The sequence below is a fragment of the Watersipora subatra genome, chromosome 3 (genome assembly GCF_963576615.1).
Source record: "Watersipora subatra chromosome 3, tzWatSuba1.1, whole genome shotgun sequence".
In the NCBI taxonomy this organism is placed as follows: Eukaryota; Metazoa; Bryozoa; class Gymnolaemata; order Cheilostomatida; family Watersiporidae; genus Watersipora; species Watersipora subatra.
The window spans coordinates 49,339,397-49,352,295 of record NC_088710.1 but is presented as its reverse complement, the minus strand read 5'-3'; the positions used below and the strand labels follow the sequence as shown (position 1 = coordinate 49,352,295).

General features: G+C 35.1%; 1 protein-coding gene across 1 annotated transcript; it reads left to right on the top strand.

Annotated features, from left to right (window-relative positions):
- The first annotated feature begins 854 nt into the window (after positions 1 to 854).
- LOC137391354 (deoxyribonuclease-1-like) lies at positions 855 to 9,008 on the top strand. Its single transcript, XM_068077804.1, has 10 exons — positions 855 to 1,011; positions 1,239 to 1,330; positions 1,899 to 1,976; positions 2,341 to 2,456; positions 2,708 to 2,820; positions 3,190 to 3,344; positions 4,320 to 4,416; positions 5,838 to 5,943; positions 6,649 to 6,771; positions 8,205 to 9,008. Exons 1-10 carry the CDS (start codon positions 880 to 882, stop codon positions 8,270 to 8,272), a joined length of 1,080 nt encoding a protein of 359 aa, XP_067933905.1. The 5' UTR covers positions 855 to 879; the 3' UTR covers positions 8,273 to 9,008.
- The last annotated feature ends 3,891 nt before the right edge of the window (positions 9,009 to 12,899 follow it).

The following is a 12,899-nucleotide window of genomic DNA, read 5'->3' as shown; positions in this document are numbered from 1 at the left end:
AAAGTTGACTTTTTTCACTGTGTATAGTTTATGAGCTGTTTTTACCAGTTTTACATAATAAATTTTTTGAATGTGTCAACCTGATTGTATCATAACTGTCAAAGTTTATCACTAAACTTGTCATTAAGGTGTCAGGTTATGTTGTCCTATTTAGGATATATCTTATCTCACCGAGCCTATTCAGTTCTCTCATTGAATATACAGGACACGCCATTAGTGAAATGTTAATAAAAACACGCAAACTATTTTCTTCAAGGAAGCTTCCAACTCAGTACATTAGTGACTTTTATCTCTTGCAAAACTTGTTATGGAATTTCGTGTCACTAATTCTGTTTGGCTACAAATATGTAAAGTTGCATTCGTATTTCCTAACATTTCCTCGTTGGTGCAAACATTTTTTTTGGCAATACTGGTGATGAGCAACCATGGAAAAATAATAAAATTGAGTGTTATTTACTAAAAAATGCTTACAACTAATGATTGTAAACATATTGTTGTTGTGCAATAAAGGAATTTCCGAGATAAATTTCTGTGGTGTTTACTGTTTACTTGATGTTCCCTTGAGAATTCATGCGCATGTAGAAGTCATAAGCCTGTGTGTTCAAATGTTTTCAGGTGTATTTAGGATATCGACATGCTTTGGAGTATGTTTCCTCATCATTACACATCATCGTGATAAGATACGCTGATACACTGTAAATTCCACTATGTACACATCGTCATGAAGCGTTGCTTTGGATGACACGCCCACTTCAGTACAATTATAGCATAATGAATCATTGTGTAGAGCAGCATAGTGTTATATAAGGTAGAAAGACTCCTTGTCAAACTTCATTCAAAGATTTGGAGCAATTAATTAGCGCGTGCTAAGGCTAAGCTATGCTTTCATTCTTATGGATTTCTCTTCTCGTCATCTCCCAAACAGAGGCACTGAAAATCGGAGCCTTCAACATTCAAACTCTGGGTAGAACTAAATATGGGAAAGAGGAAGTCATGGTTTATATTGATCTGGTAAGCTCTAAGATAAAGCATGTTTCGGCTGTTTTCGACACCCCCAAGTTGGAAAAAAATGACAACACCTAAGTTCTTAAACTGAAACTTTTTCATCCTTGATAATGCATTGTATGCATGTCATCTGTGTAATATTAGTATGCTCAGCACGATTGTTGAACAACTGCTGTACATTGATTGACTTACACAAACTGCTATGTTGTATTTCTTTTCTCATTGGTCTCCAGATCTTGCGACGTTATGACATAGTTCTGGTCCAAGAAATCAGAGACGCAGCTGGTAATGTTATTCCTGGCATACGAAATCGTCTCGCAAGCAAGTAAGATTTACATACATGTAGCTATTCACTAAAATGCCCACTTTTTTCATATTAAATTAGCATCTGACTTATCATGTAGGTGTAACTGATTTTCATATAGTTTACCATCCAGTTATTTGAAAGTTGGTCAATTAGCGGGCAATCAGCTAACTGTTGGTATATCTAACTTTTGCCTGATGATTTGACCTAAAAATTATTTCATTAGACAATGATAACTCGACACTGCTTATTTTACTAGGCGTCCATTTTCTCTGTAATTAACTTTTCGTGAACACAGATTTCTTCTCATTTTCCACTCTTTTTCATGTTGCCGCTAATTACGTAGCTTTGGGAATATCTCGATATATAGCGAATAGCTATAAAAGGTAAATTATTGAATTATCATATTTTTATTTTACTAATTATGATTCCACTCATAATCTTTATTTTTTATTAGATTTACAGACTGTCAATAGTTGCAATGCATAGATAAAAAATATTATATGTACTCTTTCTGTCATACTGAGGTTAGAGTACAAAGAGTGATTGACTGCATGTCACAAAACAAATTGACTGGTTCTGCTTACAGTGGAGAAGAGTGGGAGGTGGTATATAGTGAGAGACTCGGTAGGAACAGCTACAAAGAACAGTATGCCTTCTACTACAGGTAACTACAGCTCGATTGACTCTAATTGTCTGCCCCTCATTCCGATTACATCTTTTTGAGGCCTTAACCAGAGTTTTTTTACCCAAATTCACAAAAAGCCTATATTAGTACTGCTTTGTATTAAATTTAGGCTTATAATTTTTTCAACACTTTAATAAAGATTTTATTTTATGTGTAGTTAACATACTCTATCACTCTCATATGACAAGAACAGGGCCAGGATCAGGTAGGAGGAAAGAGCAGTGTACAGTAATTTTTTCTATGAAGCAAACTGTAAAAGTTTCCATGTTAAGCAAAGTTTTAGAATGTTTTACATTTCTATTTATATATCTATGGGATATATGTCATTAATGCGTTCTTGCAGACCAGACAAAATAACAGTGGAATCCAGCTATCAATATGATGATGGAGTAGATGATGGAACTGATGCTTTTTCAAGAGAGCCTTTTGGTATTCTTGTCAACTCTGACATCACAGGTGGTAGGTGCTTAATCTTGACAAGCGTATAAGTGGGTACCAGAAGAGAAGTTTAAAAGCCGTCAAATGAAACAGAAACATTCGTTGGTTACCAAGGAGCTAATGATCCTATAGTCAAACTGGTATCCCTTTCAGAATAAGCCGTTTAAAAAATATGAAGTTATACTCTATTGAGAGTAATTATATAATACTCGAGTCTTTATTTACAACCAATTGTGGTATCTCATCTTCATGTAAGTTGTCATCTCCTGCAGGTTTAAAAAAATTTGGTATACTTGGAGTACATATTGCACCTAATGAAGCAGTGGAAGAACTGAACGCTCTTGTTGATGTGTTCACAGCAGCAAAAGAAAACTGGGGAGTTGATGTGAGTTTCTACTAATCATCTTTTATCTTTACAGCTCTTATCTCTAGTAGTAGATATCAGAGCCACCCAAGCCACTCATAATCTAGAGGTCATGTTACTATCAACAATTTACTTAAGCCATTTGTCTGTCTGTTCTTCTTACCTCTACTGTTGTATATACATTATTGATTTGATACACAAGTATTTAGAAGGTTTTATTATTATTTATGCATTGTTATGTTAAATATAATAAAAAACATATTTTTTGCTTATCATTTTAAAATTCACTTTAAATATCTGTGTAATAGCTTTCAATTTTATACAATTGGAAGTGAATCTTTGGTTCCTGATGAATTGACTGTGTATGCTTTGTTAATACTTGACTTGCAGGATGTTATGATAATGGGAGACTTCAATGCTGACTGTACATACGTAAGTGATGAGGAAAAGGAACAGCTAGACTTAAGAACAGACAACTCCTATCTCTGGTTGATAGGAGATGATGTAGACACCACTGTGTCTAGTACTGACTGTGCATATGACAGGTATGTACTGCCTGTGTTCTTACACATAATTTTAAAAGTAGTTTTAAAAAAAGGGAACTTATAGCTAGAATAATAATTGCTGTCACTCCTAAACATATAGCTCTTTACAATAGCACTAGCATGGTTGACACATCCCCTGTGTAGAACAAGATGGCCACAGAGTTTGCCAGAACAAAAATCTGTGCAGTCAGTGGCGCAACACATTGCTATAATCTGGTTTATATAAATGTTTGCTTGCAAGTCTGGTAACAAGGTAGTTTAGACATTGGATGAGTGTGATGATGCGTTGATGCGTTTGGTGATGCACAAAACAATAATGAGACGACAGAAGTCAGGAATTATTGAGTGGGTTGAATAAAAGTCTTTCAAAAGCTGATAGTCTAAAAGTTTTGTGGAGGAGTTGAGATAGTGAATTGAAGGTTGTAGTAAGAAAAAGTTCCTAAACTGAAACATACAATGGTGGATGTAATATGTTGGTGTCACTGAATAAAAAATGTTGTTCGTATACATGTGTGGAAGAATAAATACACATATTCTGGGAATAGTTGACGCAGGATTTTGAAACCTGTAAAGCAAATGAGGAAACAAGCAAGTTTCGGATGAGACAATATGATCAAAGGCTTTGTGATGTGATTGGTTTAGGTGTGATGAGCTGGAATATGTGATCAGTAGTAGTACATAAGTCTTAGTATAGATTTCTGTAAGAGGAATATGCTTTCACGCTGTCGGTATGGTAAGACAGTGAAAGCACAAGCTATGCCAGTACTTGTCTTCTAAAACTCTCAATACAAGACACTTGTAGTCAAACTATGTATGTGGGAGTAATTCCAAGGTTTATTTCCATCCCAGCAGTCATCTAGAGACAGATAATTAGCTTTTAATGATGTTTCTTATTGAAACATTTCGTGGGTGTGTTCAAGATTTGTTAGCAAATTTTGTGAGACTTTTATCATTCATTCTTTTTACATTAAACAGAATTGTGCTGACTGGAGACCTTCTGAAAGCAGCAGCAATTACCAGTTCGGCCCAGGAGTGGAGATTTGACAATGTTTTCAACGTGAATGCAACAATGGTAAGTTTGGAACTGCGTAGTGTTTACAGCCAGTGGTAACATTGTCTATCTGCACACCCAAACTACTAAAAATGTATAGATTATCAAAGGATTATTAAATTAAATGTTAATTAATCGATATATTCATTATTAATATATTGATTAATTATTGACCTAATTTATTATAGGGTAATTTAAGGTTTAATTAGAAAGATTATTAAATTATCATGTCAACCTCATGCAAATTCTCATAAAGATGTGATTTCCTGACCAAACTGGAGTCCCATCAATAATAATTTTCCATTAACGAATCTACAGTGAATGTGAATTACAGTGAAGTGTGAATTATTTAAAAACATTTACAGTTGTCTTTCCTTGTATTAGCTGATTGAAAGATGGTTGTTAACTTTTATTTACACTTGTCAAATCGTGCTTGCAAGAGTTTTTATATCCTAATGGTTTGCATTCATTGCAGAATTTTATGAATATGTACTTATAGAGTATTACATCTTAATATACATGTATATATAATACTGTATAAGGGAATGGGACTAGAAAGTCTTTAAATAGTTTCATGTGTATTTCTTGACATCATAGCTAGGCTTTGCTATTTTAAATTTCACTGATGAGGTGAGTTCTAAAAAGGTTGAAAAAGCTGGCTGCCTGGAATTAGATATAACTATATATCTCTTCAACCCTAATAACCCAAGCCGGTGGTTATGTCTACTCAAGTTTAAGTCTCTTACCGGAGACTTGAGTGTGTGCGCATTCATATCAAGATCTTAGCTGTTACCAATAGCACACCTTTTTTGTGTTGATTGTTGCCGGTATTTGGGCTAGCCACATTTGATGCGCAGGTGTTATTGTACCCAATGACAACTACAATAAGTTGTTCTTATGTGCCAGCACTTTTTAATATCTTCTTCACTTTTTCCTTTTCTTTGCTGACTACATATGTCGTAGTCATTGGATATCGCTATATCTATTAGAGTAGCCTTCTTTTTCTCCTTGTTCCTTTGCTATATATACCGGGAATAATCAAAAATTAAAATATTGGTTTTAGCAAGCATTCTCTGAAATTTGATGAACTAAGTAAAACTAGATGTAACAAGGTTTTTGCTAATTTTCAAAAAATATTAAAATAGAATGAAAAATAAGATATCTCTAACTTAATATTACACTTTGATTGATAAACTGTTCACAAAGTTTCCTATTTTATGTAGTCGATGTTAGTTTCTGGTATGTTACGAACTGCTGCAAAGCAATGATTGGGTGCAAAATCATTGTGTAGGTTTGTGCAGGTCTGAACACCAACAATTCTGTCATTGTGTAGGTGTTCAGAACCATCAAGTACGAAAAGAAGTCTTGCACTAGCATGACTACCTTTCTGTATATTGGTAAAAATTATCGATTTTTGTGAAGTTTCCTATATAACTCTGTAGACAAAAGCTGTCAGTGATCACTACCCAGTTGAAGTGAACATAGCTTCCGATATTTTCCATTTGCTTCCAGAATCAAACTCAACGGATGGTAACACTACAGATTCAGGTATTTTAGACACTCACTCTTCACAGACAAGTTTAATCTGTTTGAGTTTTGTTTACCTTCTTCATAAGCATTGCATGACAAATACCTTTGTATCTCCCTTATCATTTATTTGTTCTGAAGCTTTATAAAGTGCTGAGCCTTCAGCATTCCAATAGCTAATGTATGACATGCATAGCAAGATCGTTCTCACCAAAGTAGATACATTCTCACCAAAGTATTGTTCAAAATAGATTTAAATAAAAAGGAATATATAATATGTTCTATAAAAACCATTGCATCATACAGGATTTGAACTCGTGATATTTGGTTTGCCAGCCCTGCATGCTACCATCCATGCCAATCATTCACCCCCTGAATTCTGGAATAGTTATGAACATGCTTATTCTTTTGGCTTTATTGGCATGCTTGATAATCTCTCACGGCACACCTGACTGTCAGCGTACTAGCATTTTATATGTTAACAATTACAATGAAGTATAGGAAAGTGTAAATGCAATTTACCATAATTACGGTGCTATCACGTTTTCTATACATTAAAAAGATAGTGTGTTATTTTCTGCTTAAACAGCTCTCTGTAAAGGTATGTTTTTAATATTCATTTTCAGTCTAGTACTAGAGATGTACTCATTACAGAGAGAACACTGTAACATGTTGCTATACAGTTTACCTGTTGGTGTAGGTACAAAACTCATAATTTTCTTTCAGGTATGAGCACAACGATGGAACTTACCTCTGTAACAACTACCTCTATTCTAGGCAGCTCTATTTCAGACCCTCTTACTTCAAGTCACACGACGACTGATAGAAACTCAGCTGTGAGGAGCACAGGTAGGGGTGTAGCAGGAATACAGTTGCCCCAATACTTGTCTATCATTTTGTTTTTTATCTGAAGGACCAAGTGTTGAGAAATTCATTTACACACAGTAATACAAGTAATACTTGATGATTGACATTCATATGCGACTAGCCTTAAGTCTGCCGACACTCAGAATTTATTTCATTTTCAAAACCAAATTATTTTGCGACAGCAATCCATGAGCGTATTCATTAAGGGCAATTATCCTTCTTATATGCGAAGACGAACTTTTGAGTTTCCAATCAAATAAATCGTGACACATTCACACCGAAAATAAAAGCTCTATGATTGGTAATTGAGCTTGGCACTGCGTGAAGTCGCCCTCGCTTTTTTACATTAAACGAGTCGTAGTGTGTCTGCTCTTGTAACTTTTCCCTCACAATAAAATTTGTTAACATCACAGAACATTGCTATTATCATACTAGATTATTATTATTATACTAGAGATTGTTATTATACTAGTGATTATTCTTCATCTTTGGTATGCGGTTGAGCAACACAAGTTGTAGAGTGTCTGAAAAGTTCAAGGTCAGTAATTGGAGACCGTTGCGATTCAACCTTTTATGAAGTACTTTAGTTCAGTGTGATGTTTCAAGATCCGTGTTTAATAATTTAGTACACTAAAGATGCTTATCAACATTTACATGGAAGGTTCATATCATTTGTCACTGCGGAAAAATTGTGACAAAAATGAAGAATTGAATTAAATTAGTTGTAAATGATAATTGTAGTTTTTTGATGCTTGGCTCTCATGCGTAATTTGAGGTTGCTTCATGTAGGATCCTTATTGACCTGTCAAAAGTTGCTTCTTGTGACTACAGACGGAAGTTATGTGCAAGCATTGCTCTGTTTTTATGCTGTGTGAGCTATAAGTAGTGCTATTGTATTTGGCATAGACATAATGCCACGCTATGCAACATATTCATATATACTTAGATATACATTTACCTCTTTATAGATTTATACCAATATAAGTATTCATAGTTCTATGCATAAGGCTACCTCAGACAAGAATATTGCTAATGTCCGAGTACAACGAGAAACTAACTATGTAGATGTTTATCTGTTGTTCAAACACATTCTACAGATAAGTAGTTTCAACTCCTTGGCAACTAGATGCTAAGTAATGCTAGTGTTTATTCATTGCTTGTATTCCTTCATGGGAGTGTCAGCAGTAGTGATATCAGAGATAACATCTTTTGTCAGTCATACCATTATCAAGCTTTATACTAAACAAACTGTAGCTTGAAGCTTTGTTCTGAGTTCATAAAAGCTTATTTTGATCATGTTTTTGCACTTACAATCTCTCAGAGCTATTTATATACCGACTGTACCAGTTGTTTATCTGATAAGGTAGCTCTACTTAATGATATGTAATTAAATATATGCTTTTATGATTGTACAGGTTCTGTGTCATGGAAACTGGCAGTCTATTTTCTCCTCTCCAACATACTTGCTGTTTCCAGCTTATAACCTCTTCTGATTTTATACAGTCCGCTATTCTCTAAAGTGAGTCTTTGGGTTCGAATACCTCAACTCTGTTAAGTACAGGCTGTTAGAATCGTTTTATACCTGTATAAACTAGTACCTGTTTAACTAGTTGACACTCAAGATGTATTTGCTGTTCTACTTAATTTTACTGATCTCTCCGCTGTTTTACAAATATTGACTTTAAGATTGAGAATATTAAAAGCAAAACTAAATTTATATGAATTATTGATCAGGTCCTCCTAAGGTACTAATTTTAATGCAAATATATATATTTTTATATGGTATAATTGAAAACAAAAATACTTTCTTCATATGAGAATACAAACTTCTGGATGTGAGTTTTTAGAATTGATATGTATTAAAGCTACTGTGACACTGAAGAAAACATTTTTGGCTCTAAATAGTTTGGTCAATGTGTAGCAGACTACTTGGTGCTGGTATCAAAATACTAAAACTGTTATTCATTAAAAGTGGTATTAATTGCTGTATCTGTTTCTTTTTTGAACCATTCTTAGCAATGCATCTTGGCACCGGGCCATTATTGGTGGCTGATTCATTTCTTCATTCAGTTTTTCTGTTTGAGGTTTCACCCCTTCCTAAAACGCTGTTCAACTTTTTTGTAGCTTTTTCATTCTTTTGAGTTTTTTCTCGGATCATTGGGATTTTTGGGCTGGGAACTTGAGCCTGATGCTTTCAATATATTCATGCTAATCCAGTAGCTCTCTGAAGCCATTATACATGTCTCTATAATTCTGTATGAATACTGCTGCCACGATGAGAAAATAGAATACTTCAAGCAACAACTACAGTAATTACACATCCAGGCTATGACAGTGAGCAAAGACAACTCCTTACATCAATGTCTTATGTCGATACATGACCTAAAAAGTTACACATCAAAAAGCAAAGATAACTTCTAAATAGTGAAAGAAAGTAGTCTGCAAAAATGAACTGAAAATAGAAGTACGATAAATTACAAAAAGAACTGTCCACAAGCACAGTAAAGAAACAGATCTGATGTAAGACTAGAGACTGTCATAGGTGTAGCCAGATCAAAGACACTGCTAGTGTTAGACTGAGAGTGCAAGATCGAATCACTTGTGAACTGTTGCCGAAGACTATAGTATACCTATATGCATATTCATACACTGTATCATTTGATTACATGTGAACACACAAACAATAACTACTTGATGGCTAGTAGCTGCAAGCTAATAAACTGAAGCTGTTATTTCTACGAGTGATACATCAAGAAAAGATCAATCAAGCAATCACTGCTGGCTCACCAGTAACTCAGACTACACCGCAGCAAATATTCTTGTGAAACACTACAAGGAAAGCAATAAACGTAATCTTGGCCATTCCATGACCAGGAAACAAAAACAACAGTGCTCTACTTGAGGTATAGGAGAGCAGCAGTTGCAAAATTAAGCTAAGAGGGCCCTCACTATCTTTCATAAGTATAAAAATTCCACCTGATACTAATCTAAAGCAAATTCTCTGTTAAAAACATGCAACTAAACCACTCACCAGAGTCCTTGGTCCCTTTGAACAAAAGTATTTTTCATTTTCTTAAAAATCTATTAATTCACCTTAGGGTGATATCAGTTGACTCTTACATTTCAATAAAACAGAAAATATGGCAATTCACTTCCATCATATGCATAGAAGAAAGTAGATTTTCAAATAATTAATCATCCCTTTTTCTGTTCATAAAAATGGCTTATAATGACGACAGGTCTAAACACGAAAGCAACGCCTCTTCCTTGAGCACTCACTATCTGCTTACTCAAAATCTAGTCTGTATTTGGCATCACAGGCATTGCACAATTACCTATCTAAGTTGGGATATTGTTGACATGTTTTACCAAGTTGTTAGCTATAATTTTGTTTATGAAGCACCTCATGCTAGTTAAGTTTCTAAGAAAACGGGCTAATAGCTACATGAGTTAAATGCCTGGTGCCCATATTACTGTATATAACCTAAGTACTATGATGGAGAATACTCAAGACTCTAACCTAATTATGTAATGAATTGACATTCAATGGATGATCTGTAGTACACTAGACACTACTATAGCATAAACCTACATCAGAGATTAGATAACCTAGATGAGATAACCTAGATCATAGTTAACATAAAGAATTAATGTGTTTTTGCTTCATATTACGCAAAAAATTCCATATAACATGGTGTCAAGCCGGAGCAAGTTCTTAATTTCGATTTAGATAAAGGGTCGCATAGTTAGCCTTAAAAATACTGTTTTCTCGCTTGCCGCACTAGTGAGAGAAAACTACGAATATGAGCACCTCTATTATACATGTATATACTAGTACTCCTACAGTCTAGCGGGCTGTTAGAGATCGTCCGGTGTGCCAATAAAGCACTGAGAAGTAGCTGCACAATTATTCAAAAATGCATAAAGGTGGTCGATTGGTAGAGTGTAATTAGTGCAATCTTTTAAAGTGAAAGTAAACACATAATTTTAAGTAGCTGGCTAGGTCACCAAAGCTGAAGTGTAATGATTGTTTCACTAGCATCATAGATGTTACTAACTATGATGTAAACCAAGCAACGAATTCCCTAATCACAGTTAAGAATCGTGGTGGCTTGACTTTGTCTTCGCCTGCGGTGATTGAGGTTTGCAACCAGTGAGAAAGCGACTGAGAGTGTTGCTTAGTAGTGCTGGATTGGTGAAAAACTTTCCAAGGCTAGCACTAATTGCCACCATGGAAAAGTTGCTGAGATTCAACATCATGCTATTGTTTATGTGTAATCATCAAGCTAGTAGCCTAGCTCGTGAGATAGCAAAGAGATATATTTCGATTAGGGCACATTATGAAGCTAAGAATAGAGCTGACACGGGTAGCTCGTCTGGTCTTGACCCACCTCTGGGCAGGTCAGAGGTGCCCGGGTCGGGCCACCTGACCCTCGAATCTTCCTATACAAAGACACAGGTAGGTTTATGGCTAAACAACAGTGGTTGTATATCGCTTTTTAAGTACGATTGAAATTGAGTCGCATATAGTCCTAGAGCGGAAGGACCAGGCGAAATAAAACATGGTGAGTCAAGACTATATTTTACATCTGCGACAATAGTCTTTGGACTATAGGTTTCACAACGTTTTTCGGCAAGAAATAATCAACATGTCGGTGGTCTGGGAGTTCATGAAGAAGCCAGTCACGAAAGGGAAATACCAAGTTATGTGTACAATATGCAAAAGCAAGTTAAAAGTTCACTTGCAACAAATTCACATTACAGTTATTTGGTATCATAAGATTCACCATGTCTTACTCTGTTGTGTTCTAGGTGTGAAATATATGGGAATGTGATTACAAGCTCTTAAAAGCTAAAAAACGAACAGTTAATCGCTGCCACACGAGACCGCCGTAGTTTGGATTCGCTTTCCAAAACAGCTCAAATGGGCTGTAGTTGTTACAGGATGGTTTCTGTTTACACTTTCATGGAACCTCATTCGTCGAAATATTTTCACAAATATACTTCACACATTCAATAAAACCATGTCTATTGTTCTTACAAGTCTGTTTTATCGTCATTGTAATGTTGTCACTTTTAGCACTGATATCTTATAACTTACCGTAAAAAATCGTTAAACTTTTTAACCTTAGCTCGAAGGAGTACATATCATTGTCTAATAATTATGATGAGCCTGTTGGTCACCTGTGATAATCGAAAAGTGCTGGGTCACGTGATCAGATTACGACTTGATGATTGAATAATGCAAAAACAAAACTGTAAAGTAGCGAACATCTATATTTGATACGGGGTATTCGGTGAAACCCGAAGTGTTTGTCATAAACTAGTGCTACGATAAGTTTCATATTGAGCTTTTTATTGGCTTTTCAATTCACGTGAGAACATCACGTGACAAGATGATAACCAAACTGTAATGACTACGTCAGATAAATAAACAGATTTCAATCTACGGCGGCTTTTCGTTTTTGAGCTTTTAAGAGCTTGTAATCACATTTCCACGTACTTGACACCTACAACACAACAGAGTAAGACATGGTGAATCTTTTGATACCAAATAACTGTAATGTGACTTTTGTTGTAAGTCAACCTTTAAGCTACAAAGAAGGGTCTACTTCAATACTACTGAGGCATTTACAACGAGGGCATCCTGAGGAACTTAAAAGCGCTCCTAAGAACCTTCAATCCAGCAAATTTATTTTATTTTTAGTTTCTTTCACTAATACCACAAGTTTTAGGGAAGTGATGGATTTTTGCTTTCCACTATGCTGGGTTATCTATTTCTATATTTAGAAAGTATTTCTTAACCAATCTCTTGTTGATTATAATAGCAGTTGAAAATAAAATCTGTAAAACAAAACTAGCCAAATCATGCCATTAATCTATCACCTATTGAATAGCATTGATCCACCAATGTCTAACCGTAAATTGTAGATTGCATCTATAAACCAAGCCACAAAATATAATGATTGGTGTGATAATGGTTTCTTTTATCTTAGTTTATTGATGTAACAACATTAGGCTGTCATATAACTATCTCTTAACCTTAAATGAATAAAAAATCGTCCGACCCGATCTTGGCCCTCATTGCTGACCCTGAGTCTGGTCTGACC